Source organism: Simochromis diagramma, unplaced genomic scaffold (assembly GCF_900408965.1).
Source record: "Simochromis diagramma unplaced genomic scaffold, fSimDia1.1 OVJJ01000453.1, whole genome shotgun sequence".
Classification (NCBI taxonomy): domain Eukaryota; kingdom Metazoa; phylum Chordata; class Actinopteri; order Cichliformes; family Cichlidae; genus Simochromis; species Simochromis diagramma.
In genome coordinates this window covers 938551-956447 of record NW_024387471.1, presented here as the reverse complement: position 1 = coordinate 956447, position 17897 = coordinate 938551, and the positions used below count along the sequence as shown (strand labels likewise).

Genomic DNA, 17897 nt, shown 5'->3' with positions numbered 1-17897 from the left:
GTAACCGTGCTCGCTCGCTGGCTTATTTCAGTCCACGCCATGGTCGCTCCATTCAGACGTTAATGTGTCGGTTTGTTTTCCAGAGTAATTAAAGTTGTTTTCTAGATGTGTGCAGTGTAACTATTTCCTGTCAAAATGACCACCACTCAATGACTTTAATGGTTTCTCAGTAATATTAACAAAGTTTCAGTTGTGTATGCATCATGCTGGCCGGTTTCTTTCCATCCACTCTTTAGATTAGCCAATTTACTGTCACTTGATCCCTTTCAGGATGCTCCCAACTGGCTGAAATACCTGGCAACTGTAACTAAGGGGCAGAGATAAGTGTGCTAAGCTGTTGGTAAATAAAGAAAAGAAACCTGGAGTCTGTTTGGATAATGCAGAAGATGCATTTTCCAATAATTAAGATGTTTCTTATCATACTGGAGGTTAACTGAGTGTTCATGTACATTATGTACACTTTGTTTGTGGCAGGCTGAGACTGAACACTGTACATATTATGACTCACCGATGTTATGAAATTTGCATTTGAATATTTTTAGATTCAGTAGTTTTTGTGTTTAAATACATAAAGCTGCTCAACTGCAGTTAAAATGTGAATAGTGTATGTTTATGGTATGTGTGCAATGAAGGGCTGTGTGACTAAACAGGAAAGGGGAGAAAAAGTGAGAAGGGCTTCACTTAATAGAAATAGTTTGAGAGAAAAGTGATATGTAAATAGGAAATGTATCCAAATGTACCTCTGGGAGAAAGCCAGTCTGAGGCAGGATAATGTGGCAGGGAGCCTCAGGTGCAGCTGGGAGGGGAGGAGGCGGGGCTGTGAGCAGCGAGAAGGGAGGGTGTGTGTGTGTGTGTGTGTGTGTGTGTGTGTGTGTGTGGAGAGAGAGAGAGAGAGACTGGAGTGTGCAAGCTAGAGAGATTGTGTGGTGAGGGAGGGAGGGAAGTGTAAGCCAGTCACAGCATCTCTCCTCACTGCACCAGGGCTGAGGGACTCTCCATCCCCTCGCTTCTCTCGCTGCAGATTTAACTCATTTCCATCAGCGCAGTCATCCCCCCCCTTTTTTTTGCCTTTCATTTTTACTTGCTGCTTTGGACAGATGCATTGCATTCATATCCTTCAGTGTGCCAGGATCTGAGGAATTAATAATTAAAAACGTGTTGGTTTTTTTTTCTGTTCATCTAAAATAAAAGGGACCATTTTCAAAAAAAGACCGGGACTCCGACTGGGACTTTTCTTCTCTTTATGCTGCGAGAGCGGATTCCCTTTTGTTGTACCGTCAGTGTTTTGTTCAGGCGACAGCTGTACTGAGAGAAGAGTTGGAGGCGCTGCTATAGGACCCCCTCCACAACACTTGAAAGGACTAAGGCAACTTGGAAAATCTGCGGCTGCATTAAGCACTTGAGGACAAGGTCCCGAGCCCTTCTAGGTGCTGCCAGATTTTCAAGAATACCACAATGAAAATGGAAGTGTCGGGTAAATAAGCCGACTGTCGATTCATTCCCAAACCCCTCTCTGCAAGTGTCTGCGACAGGATTGCTGTGGAGTCAAAGTGATTGGAGCGCTGAGTTATTCAGGTGGCCTCTCATTTCTCCTGGAAAGTCCTCACGTCTGCCTGCATGGGAGTCTGACATCAAACACTCATCAGCCGCTCGACTCTTACGTTGGTTTGTCTTTTTCACAACTTGCAGTCCAGAACACTGAGAGGCAAGTTTGCACATTTGGATTTAAACTTCACGTTGTTGGCAGAAGTCATCTGGACGTTGGGATGCTTTACCTCATGCTGCCTAGGGATGCCTTGTAAACACATTTCCCCTCACCACTGTGTGTGCTGAGAGAGCTGTGACATTATCTCCCGCGGAGATCCCCGTGTTGTTCTAGCCCGTGTCTGTGTTTTGATTCAGACAATAGCTGGGCATACACGGGCTCCAGACACTGGCCGGAGGACCACCAAAATAAGGGAAGCCTGCGGTTACATAGTAAACACTCTGGCACACAGTGAAACTTTGGATTGTAATAAAGAAATGAATTTAATTATACATCGCTGATGCTTTAATTAAACATAGCGATCACCTAAAATGTGTTTTGGAGCCACAGCGGCACCCAGAAAATCTCAGCTGTTCTTAAGGAGTGAAATAGAAATGCTCCATATTTGTTTGAGCTCTTTAGTGAATCGAGTGGAGCTTTGGACTTTGCTTTAACCTTGTGTGATTTCCTCCCTCGCATCATCTTTGCTCTCTGCCCTTGCGAGGACATCTCCTGCCCTCAGCCTCCCTGGTGGCAACTCTCATTTAAATCAGACGATGAGGCCACAGACTGCAAGGCAGAGCGGCAAGTGAGCTCACCGCTGGGATACGTGCTGGCCGAAGCTTTAGGTTTACTGAAGGAATGCACCTTTCTTCGTACTACTGACCGCTGCCCACCCACTACTTTCGCTGACCATGCATTATTGGAAAGGAGAGCCGAACGGGTTGTCCTACGCTGCTGGCGGCTGCATTGATTTTCCTCCAGTCTGCGTTCATTTGATCGAGACAGAGCAGCGATATGAGAGTAAGGCGAACGAAAGCGTGGGCACGCTAGGGAGCATGTTCAGCTCTGTGAACTGAGATTGGCTGCAGACGCCTGGCGAAAAACAGGAGGGCGACAGGAGAATCTCCAGTTTCGGCCCAGCTGCCTTTATGGGTGACACGCCGCAGTCCTGACCCACCTGGACGGCACCCAGAACAATGAACCAGTCTGAACTGACAACAGACCCTTCGATCACTGCCAACCTCAGCCATGGAGACTTCGTTCCTGGCAGGGCCTCGAACCACTCCTGTCCCTTGGGCTGGGGGCTGAATGGAGGCCTGGATGCTTGTATTCTGGAGACCGCTGTCATCGTGCTGCTAACTGTACTAATTATTGCTGGGAACTTGACGGTGATCTTTGTGTTCCACTGTGCCCCTCTGCTGCACCACTACACCACCAGCTACTTCATCCAGACCATGGCCTACGCCGATCTGCTGGTGGGGCTCAGCTGCTTGGTGCCCACCCTGTCGTTACTCCACTACCCAACCAGTGTCCAGGAGCCAGTCACATGCCAAGTTTTCAGCTATGTCATCTCTGTTCTGAAGAGTGTTTCAATGGCCTGCTTGGCCTGTATCAGCGTGGACCGGTACCTGGCTATAACGAAGCCGCTGTCCTACAACCAGCTGGTGACTCCGTGCCGTCTACGAGGCTGCATCACTCTCATCTGGGTCTATTCCAGCCTGATTTTCTCCCCCTCCTTCTTTGGTTGGGGTAAGCCGGGCTATCACGGGGATATTTTCGAGTGGTGCGCACACTCTTGGCCCACCTCCGCCCTCTTCACAGGCTTCGTGGTGTGCTTGCTCTATGCGCCTGCTGCCCTTGTGGTCTGTTTTACCTATTACCACATCTTCCGCATTTGTCAGCAACACAACAGGGAGATCAGCGAACGACGTGCACGTTTCCCCAGCCAGGAGATGGAGGCCGGTGAAGGGAATGGTGGCGGGCATCACGGGGGGCACGGGCCGGATCGGCGCTACGCGATGGTACTCTTTCGCATTACCAGTGTTTTCTATATGCTTTGGCTGCCCTACATAATCTACTTTCTTCTAGAAAGCTCCCACGTGCTGGACAGCCCTGCCCTCTCCTTCATAACAACTTGGCTGGCCATTAGCAACAGCTTTTGCAACTGTGTCATCTACAGCCTGTCTAATAGTGTGTTCCGGCTGGGCATGCGCAGGCTCTCGCAGACCATTTGCTCCTTCAGCCACTGTGCTGCAGATGACCGGGACTTTGGCGAGCCTAAACCAAGAAAGAGGGCAAACTCGTGCTCCATCTGAAGCCATGTCTCCCACAGGATGAGGAAATAAGAATCCCAGCATGCTTAGCAGCTAGTTAACTCGTAGTTAAATTGGCAGGGCTCAGTGGATAACTGTATCAACCTTTTTAGCTGATAACTGTGACATTATCCTGGGCACTGGTAATTGCATTAAAACCCTTTCAAGGAGATGAATGCAGCATCTAAACTGAGATTTCAAGCGAAGCGGGCGCTCTGCGGTGGCTTTTACTCTACATTACAGCGAAGGCTCTCTTAGCCTTTACATCTCTGTGCACATCATCGATGAGATCGGATCTACCGGAGAGACAAAACTGTAAATGCCAAAACATTCATAGATATCTCCTCACAAATCAAATGTGACCGTTTCATGTCTGTTAACCTTTGCTAGTGGTTGTGATTCAGAGCAACCGTCTAATGGATGTCTTCATGCTCTTTGTGTGTGTCATCAGTAGATACAGTGTAATCTACAGTTGTGCTCACAGACCTGTTTAAAGGTTCTAAGTGGATATTAGACGTTTCCATATCAATGTTACACGTACGACAGTGACAGCAGCCGGTGTGCTGCTGTGACAAACACGACGGAAAATGGCTTTGACTGTTTTTAAGAAGTGAGCAGGTGGAGTCATAGTTATGTCAGGTGTTCTGCCCCCCCTTGATTGGGTGATCGGTTACAGCTGAGATTTAAGCTAAAGATTTTACGACATGAATAAGTGCTGCTAATCTTAGAAAGTAAACTTAATGTAATTCTGTTCTGACAGTATGCAGATCATATCTCATATACCAAGGGGCTGTGCATCTTTAGCACGAAAACCTTTAAATGAACAACATGAACAAAATTGCTTAACAGTTATTTATTGCTGGTCATCAAATGCCCATCAGTTCAGGTGCTGCTGTGATTGGGCCTGTACGAGATTGTTAAACAACTTTAATTTGACCTGAATATCATCAGCTGATTCGTGCTCCTCCCACGACAAAGCACCTTATTTCCAAACTGGAACAAAGCATATGTCCGGCTTAGCATAGATTCATGCTATGACGCTTAACTGAAGTCAGTGAAATAGTGCAAGGTCTCCCTCTGTGCTTTGTATTCCACAAGCATCAGAAGTCCCCCCCACTGATTCAGCCTTCCTGACGTTCCCATTATGAGTGTTCAGTCAGTTTGATGCATGACTTCATGATTTTGAACCAGCCAATAAATCTTTTCTTTATACAAATGACAGCTGGATTGTGAACACAGATGAAGATGCAGTACAAGTGTCACTGTCCAAATCTTTTCTTCTACATGAGCTGCTTTGAGGATGCAGATGTTTTACTGTTGAATGTGGCTTTGAACCCACTAACACATTCACTCTGGTGCGGGGCCTCAGATGTCACAAGTTTCTTGTGCTTTGGGTGGCTCACCTGAAGGATAGTATTGAGATGACAGGGGCTGGGATTAATGTGACCTGATCTGTTTGTTAACAAATGACAGGGTAAACGTTTAAGGCTATTGGTTGTTTACCTCGTCTTTGTTCGTTGAACTGGTCATCTGGCGGTGCGCTTTATTTTTGCCTCGTCTTTTATTTCTCCCACTTCTGAAGTAGACGTGAAAATCTATATAACAGACTGACTCCCACTTTACCACAGCACAGTAGGGTAGTCATTCCACTCTGTATAAAATGCATTTTATACAAACGAGAAAATTAATTTCACATTAATACAGCAGCAGTCTTTAGCCAAATTACCATTTGGCTCCTGTAGTGGTGTCAGCAGTTTGTGGTTTAGGCCCTGTAGTGCATAACGGCCACGCAGGAAACCAGGAGACACAGCAAACCCAGCTCCCAGATACTGTAACTGTCCGATCTACTGCTGCGGGACACTTTGTGTAGACCAGCGGTGTCCAGCTCCAGGCCTCGAGGTGTCCTGCAGGCTTTAGATGTCCTTGATCCAACACAGCTGATTTAAACGGCTAAATGACCTTGTCAACATGTCTTGAGGTTCTCCAGAGGCCTGGTAATGAACTCATCATGTGATTCAGGTGTGTTGACCCAGGGTGAGATCTAAACCCTGCAGGACACCGGCCGGTGTCCAGCAGCCAGGTCATCCCATCATTTTAAGGCTGCTTTGTGGTGTTTTACTGTAGGGCCAGTAAAACTGAGTCTTATTCTCACTGACATGTTTGACATGGAGTATGTGAGCATTCCAGTTTAGTCTTTCTGGCCACCCTATAAATTGAAGCTAAAATCACTGTAATGAGATCTTAGACTCTTTTGATTAATCCTCAGGCTGTAGTGTCGTCACCGGCCTGTGGTCAGTCTGAGTTTGTTCCGGGAGCAACTGATAATGGTTTATTCATATAGTTTACTGTAACTGCTGGCAGTGTTAGTTTTTGTTTGGGGGTTATTCAAATAAGTCAAATTGGAGGCAGATGCTCCAAAAAATGAGGCAAAAGTGAAAAGCTGTGGACATGTGTGCAGGTCCTCAGAGGAACCGCCAGCATTCTTCAAAATACTCCACTTTGGTCGATGGTGTTGGATTTCAAATAGTTGCAACTTTAATGCAACGTTAACGCATTATAGATTGTTTTATGTGCCTAAAGGTGTATTTTGTAGGAAAAGTGTATTTTATCTTGAGAATAATTGCCATCACATGGTCATGCTGCACTTTTTAAAAACATTTCACGTACCGTGTGAAACTTTACACATCCGAGGATGCGTCGTCACTGCGCTTAGCTTTTTCTTTAAGTTCAAGAGGGTCGAAAATGGGTCGTTTCATAACTTTATCAGCGTTGATGTGATTTCTGACTTCCATGTTCTGCTCTTTGATATCTCCGTTTATAGAAATGTCCAAGTGAACTCACTCCAACAGCCATACGATCTGGCATATATGAGGTATAACAGTAGGGACTGTGTCAAATACTAGACTTAAAATATTCGATATATATATATATATATATATATATTTTATTTTGATAGCTTGTGTTTTTGTATTCACTTTGGGAGCGTGTTAGTCGGGTAGTAGATGAAATTATTATGACCTGTAAAATCTTCAATGTGGTGACAAACAATAACACGAAAGCAAAACTCTGTAATGACATAAAATAGAGCAGTTGTCAAAAAGTTTAAGAACATTTAAAGTGGAGATCACAGTTACTGGTATGAAGATGCACACGTGCTCATGCCTTTGTAGGCTTTCATGTAGCAGGTCATGTGAAACGTGGTCCTGGCACGAGGTTTCAGTCAAAGTGCCGAGTGTTTAATAATCAATGATTTGTGTGTCTGTGTTACACTGACCAAACTGAAGTGGTATTAAAAAATCAGAACTGTAATGTCACCTTCCTTTTAAGTGCTTTGATAGAAGCTTTTAGTAAAAAGTGTTTAAAGGAAATATTATATATTTATTTAATTTATGTTTGAATCTTTATACAATATACTGCATATGAGTATGTAGTGCGTGTATCTGTTGTTGCTGTACAGCCAAAATAAGTTCTGGCAGGTGTTGTGGACCCGTTTTTGTTAACTCACCTAGGCTGATGTTCGAGTAGGAGGCGAGTGTGTTAAATTGCACAGTATCTATTTTTTTAATTTGAAATTTTGTCAAAAGGTTTTTGCTGTTGCTGCCAACCTAATAAAGGTGAAAATAGTAGACATTGCTTTTGGACAGTGTGTGTGTTTCTGTGTATCGGTAGCTGCATTCACACCCTGCTGAGAGTAGTCGTCATATTTTCTCTGCTCAAAATGTTGCAGAAAGTGGAAACATGGGTTTTTACTTTGTGGCCGAATCATGTGATTAGCTCACACCTGCCTCAGCAAACATGGGCGACGCTTTGATGTACAAGTCGTTTTTGAAATGTTCTCAATGTGTAATAGAAAGGAAGCCGTGCACATTTATAAATAACATAAATCCAGGACCAGAGGAGGGACGATAAATCTACATCTCGTCTTCTGACTCCTTGCAGAGAAAGAATGGAATGAAAATTGCGACCTAGTGCAACACGAGTGACTCTCATCACTTCTGTAATGATGGTATATCAGCTTAAGCTCTGAGGTTGGATCCCTCTTAGTTATACATGTGCTGATCCTTTTGGCGCAGGCAGTCAGTACTGATACACCTGTGTGTACATATGGATACGCAGTAAATGACAAACAGATGAGGTAAAGATTCATCTGTCTGACCTCTTTATTCTCCCGACTGATCTCTGCCACAGACTAGTCGTTCTTTTACTGGATAAAACTCCTTCATGTGCTCTGTTGATGTGAACAGATTTCATATGATAAAGTTGTCTGTCTTAAATCAGCCTTTCAGATTTATTATGCTTTTAGACTGCGAGTGAGTCTCTCAACAGCCATAAACCCTCTGTCATCACCTAGTGGACGGAGATGCAGGAGGAGACGGAGAGCTTTCTGGAAAAAGTCTTGCCAAAGCATCCGACTGAGAGGAATAACCGATTTGGTTGGGTCCAATGAGAAGTGCTCAGATTACATTTGTATTACAATAATGAACCAAATGTAGTTACCGCATAGAGACAAACTGCAAACTGTCGCATCCAAACTGACAGTCAAGCCGTGAGCAGCTTCCCAGTCCAGGCCCACTTGATGTTCACGGCCAATGCTATATCAGGAATTCCCTTTTATTTCCACAAATGGTAGCACTTGCCTCACGTCCTCGTTCCCTTTCCATCCTGCCACTCTGCTTCTTCCGTCCCGATTGAGAAAGGACCACCTGACCCTCTTTTGAGGTGGGGAAGTCATAATTGGAGGGGAAACCAGTTCCTGTCTCTGTGCGCTAATAGCGGAGCCTCGCGGCAGTCACCAAAAGCCTTTGATGGCACAAGGAGGGGCACACTTAGACACCCACACACCAACACTCGCTCATACATCTTGTATTGCCTCCATTTCTCTTTGAAAACATGAGATCCAGCTGATAGATGACAGCTAGTCATAGCCAGCTATAGCAGTCCTCAAACTGTAATTCATCCAGTGGGAGGTTAAACCCACATCATTATTGGATTTGTTATCATTGGGGGGCAATCAAGATTCAGTCCATCAATAGTTAATCTCAAATATTTGACTAAATTATCTTTTAAAAAGTTACCTGAAGGGAAGCTAATAACCGAGGACATCCATACAATGCTTCATGGCAGTCCGTCCACCTGAATCGTTTCAGCTGCAATGACTGCTTGATTGTGTCACTCCTCCGGTGCTCTCATAGCTTCCTAAAATGGTTTTCTTGATACAGATTTTCTAAAGAGAAAATTTTAATAATAGAATAATAAGGTAAAAATATGCCGTCCCGTACTCTTCCAAACCACAGTAAAGACTACGGTGAACTTCTGTGATGTGCAGAGAGGTGCGGGCTTGGTGACTGCCACGCCTGAGAACATGTCCTTTAACTCTAACACAGATTAACTGTGAACCAAAGGAAATAAAAGAACACCCCGTGATTCAGGTGCTTGTAGAACTACCTTTAGCAGCAATAACGTGAAGTAGGGTTGGGCGATATGTAAGAAATCGCCGACAATCATCAGTCCAGTAATCGACGATGGGCGATGTATTCGTGCATGCGCAGACTTTTTGATGGGCGGAGCAATGTAATCATGCACGTTCTGATTTGCAACAAGCACTTGGGCGCACTCTGAGGAGGGGGCACTTGCTCGCAGATGAAAGAGGGTGCTGTTAAAACAGCGCTAATATTATTTTCTGTTGACTGCTTCTATTAGCTCCGTCATTATTAGCAAACTTACTCATGGGCAAATAAATAAATCGCCCCCTGTAAACACGATCGCCGGTGGGCTCAGCCTATCATCGATAGTCGATATATTCATCCAATCGCCCAACCTTAACGTGAAGTGCTGCGGACTGGACTTTGACACACCTTCAAACATCTTCAAATCATCAGATCTCCACCAACACGCTGGACAGCTGGCGTGAGGTGTTTATGCTGTTTGATTTTCACCAGAAGCGGTGCTGTGCATTATGGACAAACATAAAGTTTTGTGGTTTGTTAAGAACTTAGCAAAGCTAAGCCATGCTGCCGTGTTCTTCTAGTGTGGACGCTCTTTGCTGGCAACTCTTCCAAACAAGTCAGTTGTTCAGGCTTTTTTTTTCTAAATATACTGTCGCAAACTTTAACTTTTAACACGCTAACTGAGGCCTACAGATTGTGAGGCAAGCTTGTTGCAGCTGCTGCCTCTTAATTCCTGTGGAAGCAGTGAGGGTGGCCTGAGTTTCTTCAGTCATATCGAGGACAACGCTGATATATTAGAAAGCATCTGCAGCAGTGACGACATACGAGTGCCTCTCCGGTGAACACGCGTTTGAGGACGTGACATTTAATCAGAGTATTTATGTAATTGTCATGGTGACAAAATGGTCAGTGGTTCAGTTCTCACAGAGGACCTGATTCTTGTCCAAGTGCTCCAGAGCAATAAACAGAACACTTAGCTACCCACTCGTTGCAGAGTGCGCTGGATGGGAACATTGGAAATGTCTAAAATGTGGACTCACCAGCACTCTTCATCCGATGCTTTTAAGTTCACAATTCGATTCCACCTTTGGACCCGGCGAGTGCCACAGGTACACTTTTGTCCATCAGTTGATTCTTTGCTGAGAGCTTTCTCTTCCATCTCGTTTGAGTGCTTTGAGTTTCCCTGCATTGGTTTCACTGGATGAAAGTAACGATCAGCATTTCTGCAGGTTTTTTTCCACCTTTTGTATCTTAAAATCTCACCTTAGCCTTGAGCACCTGTTTATATTTGTGTGCCTGTAATGGATCTGTGACGTATATACTCATGCATGTATAATACCGATTAGTAATCATTTTAAAGCTTGGTAAGTTTATACGGGTTAAGAAATTCAAAATAAGTTTTTACATTTTTTTTCAGAGAAGAAAATGTATCAATTTGTAACCAATAAAAAGCGATTGTTAAATTAAATGGAGGGTTTCTGTAAAACATCTAGATGAATTCTCAACTTTGGAAAAAGGATTAAAGATTTGAACAAAAACTAGGGACACTTTATTAACCACTGAATAAAAATTATAACTGATCTGATAAATACACATTAGAGTTCATTTTTATTAATTTAGTTAAATTGTTACTGTTGCAAAAATGCGAGCTGATTAAAAGTTTAGTTTTCAGATTACTGTTTGTCAACAACAGTTTATGTTGAACTTGAACGATATTTAAAACATTGGTACTGTTGTCGCCGACATCGCCAGACAGCTGCCGCTCTCACCGCAGAAACTCTCTTCCTGTTTCAAGTGGATTTTATTGTGACAGGACGGAGCTCGTTAAGTATCGGCGTTGGAAATGCTTTAATCCATTTGTCTTATTACTGCAACGCTAAACTAACATCTGAAGAGTTTTTAAGATTTCTTTTAATACATTCTAATTTAATTTGGCATAATTTCCACTAATATTCCTCTTTTAGCTGTTCAGACACACGAAGACAAACACCTTGACAGACAGCGGAGGACAAACCTGTTTTATTGTTGCCCTCCCTGCAGACCTCAGACACTGAAGCTCTGCCAGAAAACCACTGCCAGCTTCTTTAATTCTCTCTCGAGGCATTTTATCTGAATGAAATACCATAAGCCAGTCAAACTACTCCCTTGGGCCCTCGGCATATTCCTACTCAGACCTGCAGACTTTCCCTTTGTGTCTCTGAGAGCCTTATCTGGACAACAGGACTGGTTGTGTTGGGCAGGTTAGTAGCGAGAGGCAGCTCATCTCAAACCATCATTAACACGACACATAGCTTCTCTCCTCTTGTAACCAAATTGTAACTGTGTACGTTTTTTATGTTACACAATTAATGAGTAAATGTTAAGCTAAAAGTCAGATGTTGTGACAGATGGCCTGCGCAGACGTTTTGCCAGCTCTGGTTTTCGCTTGTCTCTGGTGTGTGAGGAAGCACAAAAAGCTCAGATATAATCAAACTGGTTTGCCAGTATTTGTGTTTGAAGTATGAGCCTGGAGCACTGGGAATGGCACAGGACATGTTAACCTTCATCATCTTGGTACTCCCTGGATAAACTGTGGGTCAGATTGTCATGTCTCTGTCTTGGTGTTATGCAGCCTCTAACATAACACATGGAAAGGTGCGTACTATAAATGCAGGGGCAAGAAATCACACTACTCAATGTGAAACAAGTGTCTATCTTCTTTCATGGACCCACTAAGTGTTTGACCCACTATGCCACCTCTATCATCCCCCGGGGGTCTTATGTCCCCACATAAGAGGTTCAGCTGTCCTACAGTGAAAATGACAACACGCAGAAAATGTCAGATACCTGGGGGATGCACCGAGCTCTGTGATGCAGTGTGAGAGGTAGAGAGAGGTGCGTGCCATCAGAGGGGCATCACCTACCAAATCTGTTGTTTCTATACTAGAAACATTCCAGGCAAAGTGCCACATGACACAAGGTGCTGATGCAGTTCATCAGCTTGTGGAGGAAGTACAGCCAGCCACCTCTCACACACGGTGATATGTTTACCCAGAATGCAGTTTGGTGGTTTTCACCTCTGCAAATAAAACGTCTAACATCTACATCGATGTTTTTGTCCCCTCCCAGTACTCTGTGCCTTTACTTGTTACAGTGTTGCTCCTGTGACGCGTTTCTAATGAAGCTGAAACATGTTTATCTGCCCTGAAAATTTCTGTTTTTCAGGCTTCAAAAAGGATGAAGAAGCAATATTTAGACATACAGGCCTTTAAAGTGTACAAGGGTAACTCGAAGATTTTTCATTGTATGAATTGTATTGTTTGTCTTCGTGAAACAAATTTCCCTAATGTTTATGGTACAAAAAAATTACCAGGTTGGTTTGTTGCAGAGTGCCCCCTGCTGGACACTCGTATGATGTTGAAGGGTGTTTCTGCCGTCTGTTTTTCACATTTTCCATTATATTTTTTTATTTATTGGATGATGAATGAAAATGATTTAACTGGCTAATATCTCTGCAAGTTTCATTTGCATGGCGTCATAAATGTAAAGTGTTTATCCAGGATAACTCAGGTGCTTGTGACAGATCACAGATCGTCTTTGAATGACCTTAGTGATTAAATGTTGTATTTCATAGTTTTGTATTACTACTGCAGTGTCTAAAATTCCATAAAAAGAATAATAAACTGCCATTACAATTTGTTATTATACATTTTATTTATATCTATATAGAGATATATACAAACTATTAGACAAATTAAAGTCCTCTCATAGTATTATCATCGTATTATTTATTGTATTGTTTTATTACCTTTTATTCTGAAAGAGGGTGCTGTTAAAACAGCACTATTATTATATTTCGTTATTAGATATAAAAACAAACAACTATTTATTTATTTATTACTTTAAAAAAAAAAAAATCTGTTTCTTCATTACTTTGTCTTTTCGCTCTGGGACCGTGTGTACATAATTTCGTTCCACCTCATGTTCACATGTGATGCGAATGACAATAAAGCTCCTTGAATCCTGGTTCGGGAGCAGGAACCAGATTTTTTTTTTTTTTTTTTTTTTTAATCTAATTGTTCAACCAAAAAGCTGTTACGTGGGTCAAGTTCCAGTTGCTTTTATATTAAGCCAGCTAATGAGAGCACAGACATTGTCAAACAAGCAAAAGCTATTTTATTTGTTTATTTTTTAAATAAACTACATTTTTGAAGTATTTCTTTAGTCATAAAGAAAAAAAACATTAAAAAGACGTTGATGAAAAGTCCTAATGAAGGTAAATGAAACGGAGCTGCAGTTACAGCTGTGCCAGTTTAACTGTGAGGAAAATGAAATTTAGCGTGTGCGCGCACCATGCTCGGCTTATTGAAATGCAGAACCAGCCGCACCATTAAAATGCCACGGCAGCGATACAGACACAGATGAATCTGCAATCTGCCAGGCAGGCCAGCTGTTGCCCCTCCACCACCACCCACTGCCCACCCTCCAGGGAAGCCTCGAGAAACTTCCTCACCAGCAAGCAAGCACAAAGGCCTCAAGGGGAGCTGGGTTTTAATTACTGGGCTGTGTCCTCTGAATATCATATCTCACTGCATCACACGGAGGGAAACGAGGGCAAAAAAGTAATGAGTGTTTGTGAAGCCAGGTACGTCCGCAGAGAGGCAGAGTCATTATTGTTTCCCGACGTCTGGCTGTGTTGTGACAAAGGACCAATAATATGGTCTGTCTTTGCCTCGCTAACATGTACAATTAGCATCGGTCTTTGGAAGCTCTCGGATACAAAATCTCGGATTAATCAGGCATTTTGGGAGTTTCTTAAATTCATTTCATTCCCTTTGTTGGGCCTTTGTAACATTTTGAGTTTTCCTCAAACTATAAGGAAGCTCAGTGGAAACAAATGGAAACCATTCGACATTCACAGCTAAAGAAAGAGCATCAGGCTTTATTCTGACCAGGCTTCCTGCAACCAAGAAATGGTCCCATCTTCCTTAATTAGAACAATATTTCTCATTTCATTAATACTAAAGAAGCTTTGCATGATTCAGAGTTAAAAATAATCCTGCTTATTTCATACTGGGCCTCAGCGTGTTTGATAGCTTTAGCTTCACCCTCTCTTTGCCTTCTCGCTGTAAACAGAAGGTTTGAACAGCAGGTGGGTGGGGCTGCTGCGAGGTGACATCACAGAGACCTGAGAGCAGAAAAAAGCACGGAGCCCAAGCTGAAGCCCAACCTCGTGGTTCATATGGATTCACGTAGAAGTACAGTTTACTGCACGTGTTTACAGCAACAGCACGTCTTCTGCCCTGTTTTCAGTGCCGCTCCTTCATTGAAGAAGCTCCATCCAAAGATGGAGGCCAGCTAATATTCTGCCTGTCAGTCACTCAGATTGTCTCCCTGCTTAAGTCATTTCCTCTTCCCTTTACATCTGTACTTTAGATTCTCCACATTCTCCTTCTGTCTGGGTTTATGCTGTTAGTTTTCTCACTGCGTCTTATTCAGCTGCACAGTTTTCATTTAAAGATGTAAGTTAATAACAAATGAAATGGTGCCTCACAGTGAAACAGACATTTCTTTCAAGCAGTCTCGAGGCTCTGACTTCATATGGACCGTAGTCTGATCGGTTCCAGGGTGCAGCTCTGCAACAGACGGGCTCTTTACCACACCATCCTGCTGCTTCATGCAGCAGCTGTTCCCTAATATGGTGCCGAATGCGCCGCTCCGACAGGGCAGCTCTTTCCTTCGTTGTCTCCTCGTCCCCGTTGGAGACGTCGCTGTCAAAGTCCATCAGATTTCTTTCAACGATCCTCCACCGTGGCTGGCAGAGCGTTAGGATGAGGCCTTCTGAGCACAGGATCGATTACTGGACAGCGTGCAGAGATGCTAACTGTTGAGCCCGCTGGCTTAGAGACTTATTCCCGTTAACGAAGGAATGTCTTTGATCATACAGTTTGAACCAAGACAAATTTAAGTACAGTGATGGCAACATTTAACAATTTGACTGTGTTTCTGTCTTTAGTCACGTGCTTTCTGTTAAGAGCCACGGTGAAACCAGCAGGAAGAGCATTTAATTACTGTTTAACTTTCACCATGATTGTACTTTGCAAGATTTCTGAGAGACATTGATTAAAAAAAAAAAAGCATTTCATGTTCTGAATGTTGTCTCTAAACCGCGGTTGAGACCTGTTCGCCTCATTTTTCAGCTCTCAGTAACTCAGCTGTTGTCCAGTGTAACTGTCTTAGTTTGGTGTTTATGCCTGTGGACAGAAATAATAGATGTTCAGTGCTGGAGTGCCAGGTTGGTGGTACGATCCTCTGCTTTTACCTACAGTCACCGTGTCTTGCTCACTAGCACACTGGGAACTTTAGTTTCTTATAAAAATGTTCTCTGATCTTCGTCAGTTTGAGTCACAACAAGACCAACACAAGCGCACTAAACTAACCGTTCTAGTTTATTTTGCCTTTATTGAACACACCAAGTAATCTATCACAGTCCAGGATGAGGAGAAAAGAGAAAGAAAACCTCCGAGTTCTCCTAAACCTTCTCAGTTTGCTTTCCCTCGGGCTCTGGATACCCTGCAGGCATTTAAGAAACAATCTCTTACATTTTCTCAAGAAGATTGCGCAACCTAAAGCGCACAACTAATCTAACAAGAAAACGGGATTTTGTTTTCACGTAGCCAAATCGGACTCGTAGCTTTTTAATCAGACCTTCCCAGAATTATTGATGAGCAGAAAGGAACGTCGTTCTAGTCCTTGTGTGTGTGACCGAGGTTGTTACTGAAGTCAGCGAGCCTGCACTGAAGTTTGAAGGCTTTTGTTTTGTTCTTGAATGAAGGTCGGACTGGATTTTATGAGAAACTTTCATGTTTTATTATTAGTTATGCAAGAAATCGTGTTACAGTAACTGACTCTCACACGTTGTGGTATAAATGCGCACACACACCTCACATCTACCTTTCAGTTTTATTCTGCACGTATGTAAATGATTTATGTCGACCTCGCCGATTGAGCCGATATCGATATAGTGCACCGCCTTGAAATTATTACATCTCCTTTAATGACTGTGCACCAAATAGACATCCAATATGTGCATATTTAAGGTAAATAAAATACATTAAAAGGGTATAAATTACATTTCTGACTTGCAGCCGTCTTGTAGTTTTATTGTATAAATATGGAGGGATATTTACATTTGAATCTTTCTGTAATTATTCTCTGCACACACTTTCAGTTCACACGCAGCCTTCATAGCTGCTTCCACCTCTGATTGGCCAGGCTGTCACTTTAGGACTTAGTGGGCTCTGAGTGTTCAGCTGTCTAAACCCAGCATATTTGGCTTCTGCCTCATCGGTTTAACAAAGCGTGGCTGCCTCTGAGTCGAGGGGTTCACCAGCCAGCACCCGTGGGCTCCTTCCACACCCGGGAGTTGCATAACACTGTCAGAAAAGGAGGGTTACTTGAGAGCTCGCTGCTCTCTAGAACGGTATAATAAGGATGGAGCTGCTTCTGAGATTCTGCATTTACATTTCTACATGTAGAGCATTTAACTGGCACTTTTATCCAAAGAGCCTGACAGTGTGAGAGCAGGTAGGTGGTTCATTATTTCGCTCAAGGACATTTTGACAGGATTTTGTGCTGTTGATGGACAGACTGACTCATGCTTCTGAAGCGAACTGTTGAAGTACTGACCTTGTCATTTTTATAGCCTTACTTCACTTTGTTCTAACATGCCTCATGTTCAGAAATGATCCGAGGCTCCTCGGTGCCGCAGAAAACCCCACAAAGCCGATTGGTCTGTTCATGGGGCCAAGTCGTTCGTTGGTGAGCGACTAATGGAGTCGCCGGCTTCTGCGCCGATGCCTTCCACGATAAGTTTGTTCATACTGTTGGGAAAAAATAATGTAGTTCTAGATCTAACTCAAGTGGCAGAGTAGGGTCCATTTTCTTGCATTGCGATATCAAATAAGCCGTGTTGACACACTCCGCAGCCCTGAACGTTGCTACACGAGAGCTGTGTTTACTATAGTAGCTGCAGCTGAAGCAGACTCCTGCTGGCTCCTGCATGAGAAAAGGCAACTCTGGGCAGTGTTTTCACTGATTGCTCTAACATCTGCCCACACACCTATATACTGTATTTTAGTGCCATTAAGACACTTGTTTGCAGTTATACATGTATAAATTTCAATGCAAGGATACAGACAGCATTCAGTCTTCAATTGAATAGACTCTCACGTTGCTTCCCAACATGTATAACATTATAAGTACATAGCTCCAGAGCACAGCACACCCTTCTGCCTGATACGGTGGAACCTTCCAGTGGAGCAGCATGACGGCATTTGTCAAGGTCACGACCCAGTATGCCTAAAGGTCCCCCGGCTTCATTCTTCCCCTCTGACGAGACGCGAGGGGAAGCCGAGACCAGGGAAGCTAACCTGTCAACCACATTTAAGACAAAGTGTGGTGTGAACTCGGTCACCCGGCTCCTGAATCAATAGTTTTCAACCATGGCAGGTGTTTGCTTATGTTACCTTCGAGTGTAAAATGAAGGCCCAGCTCCCATGGCTGTAATTAACATTTAAAACATCCCCCATTAAGCAGCTGCCCTTTTACTGCTTTGCTCCCTAAAGCCAT

General features: G+C 43.4%; 2 protein-coding genes across 3 annotated transcripts in view; both read left to right on the top strand.

Moving 5' to 3' along the window:
- rabgap1l (RAB GTPase activating protein 1-like) overlaps positions 1-17897 on the top strand; it is a 90072-nt gene that overhangs the window by 26868 nt on the left and 45307 nt on the right. The gene's annotated exons all lie outside the window — the stretch shown is intronic.
- gpr52 (G protein-coupled receptor 52) lies at positions 914-12238 on the top strand. The gene has a single exon (XM_040015063.1). It carries the CDS (start codon positions 2725-2727, stop codon positions 3841-3843), a length of 1119 nt encoding a protein of 372 aa, XP_039870997.1. The 5' UTR covers positions 914-2724; the 3' UTR covers positions 3844-12238.

Excerpts from the sequence above, each read along its gene's own strand:
- gpr52 (XM_040015063.1), top strand. The coding sequence starts at position 2,725 with ATGAACCAGTCTGAACTGACAACAGACCCTTCGATCACTGCCAACCTC.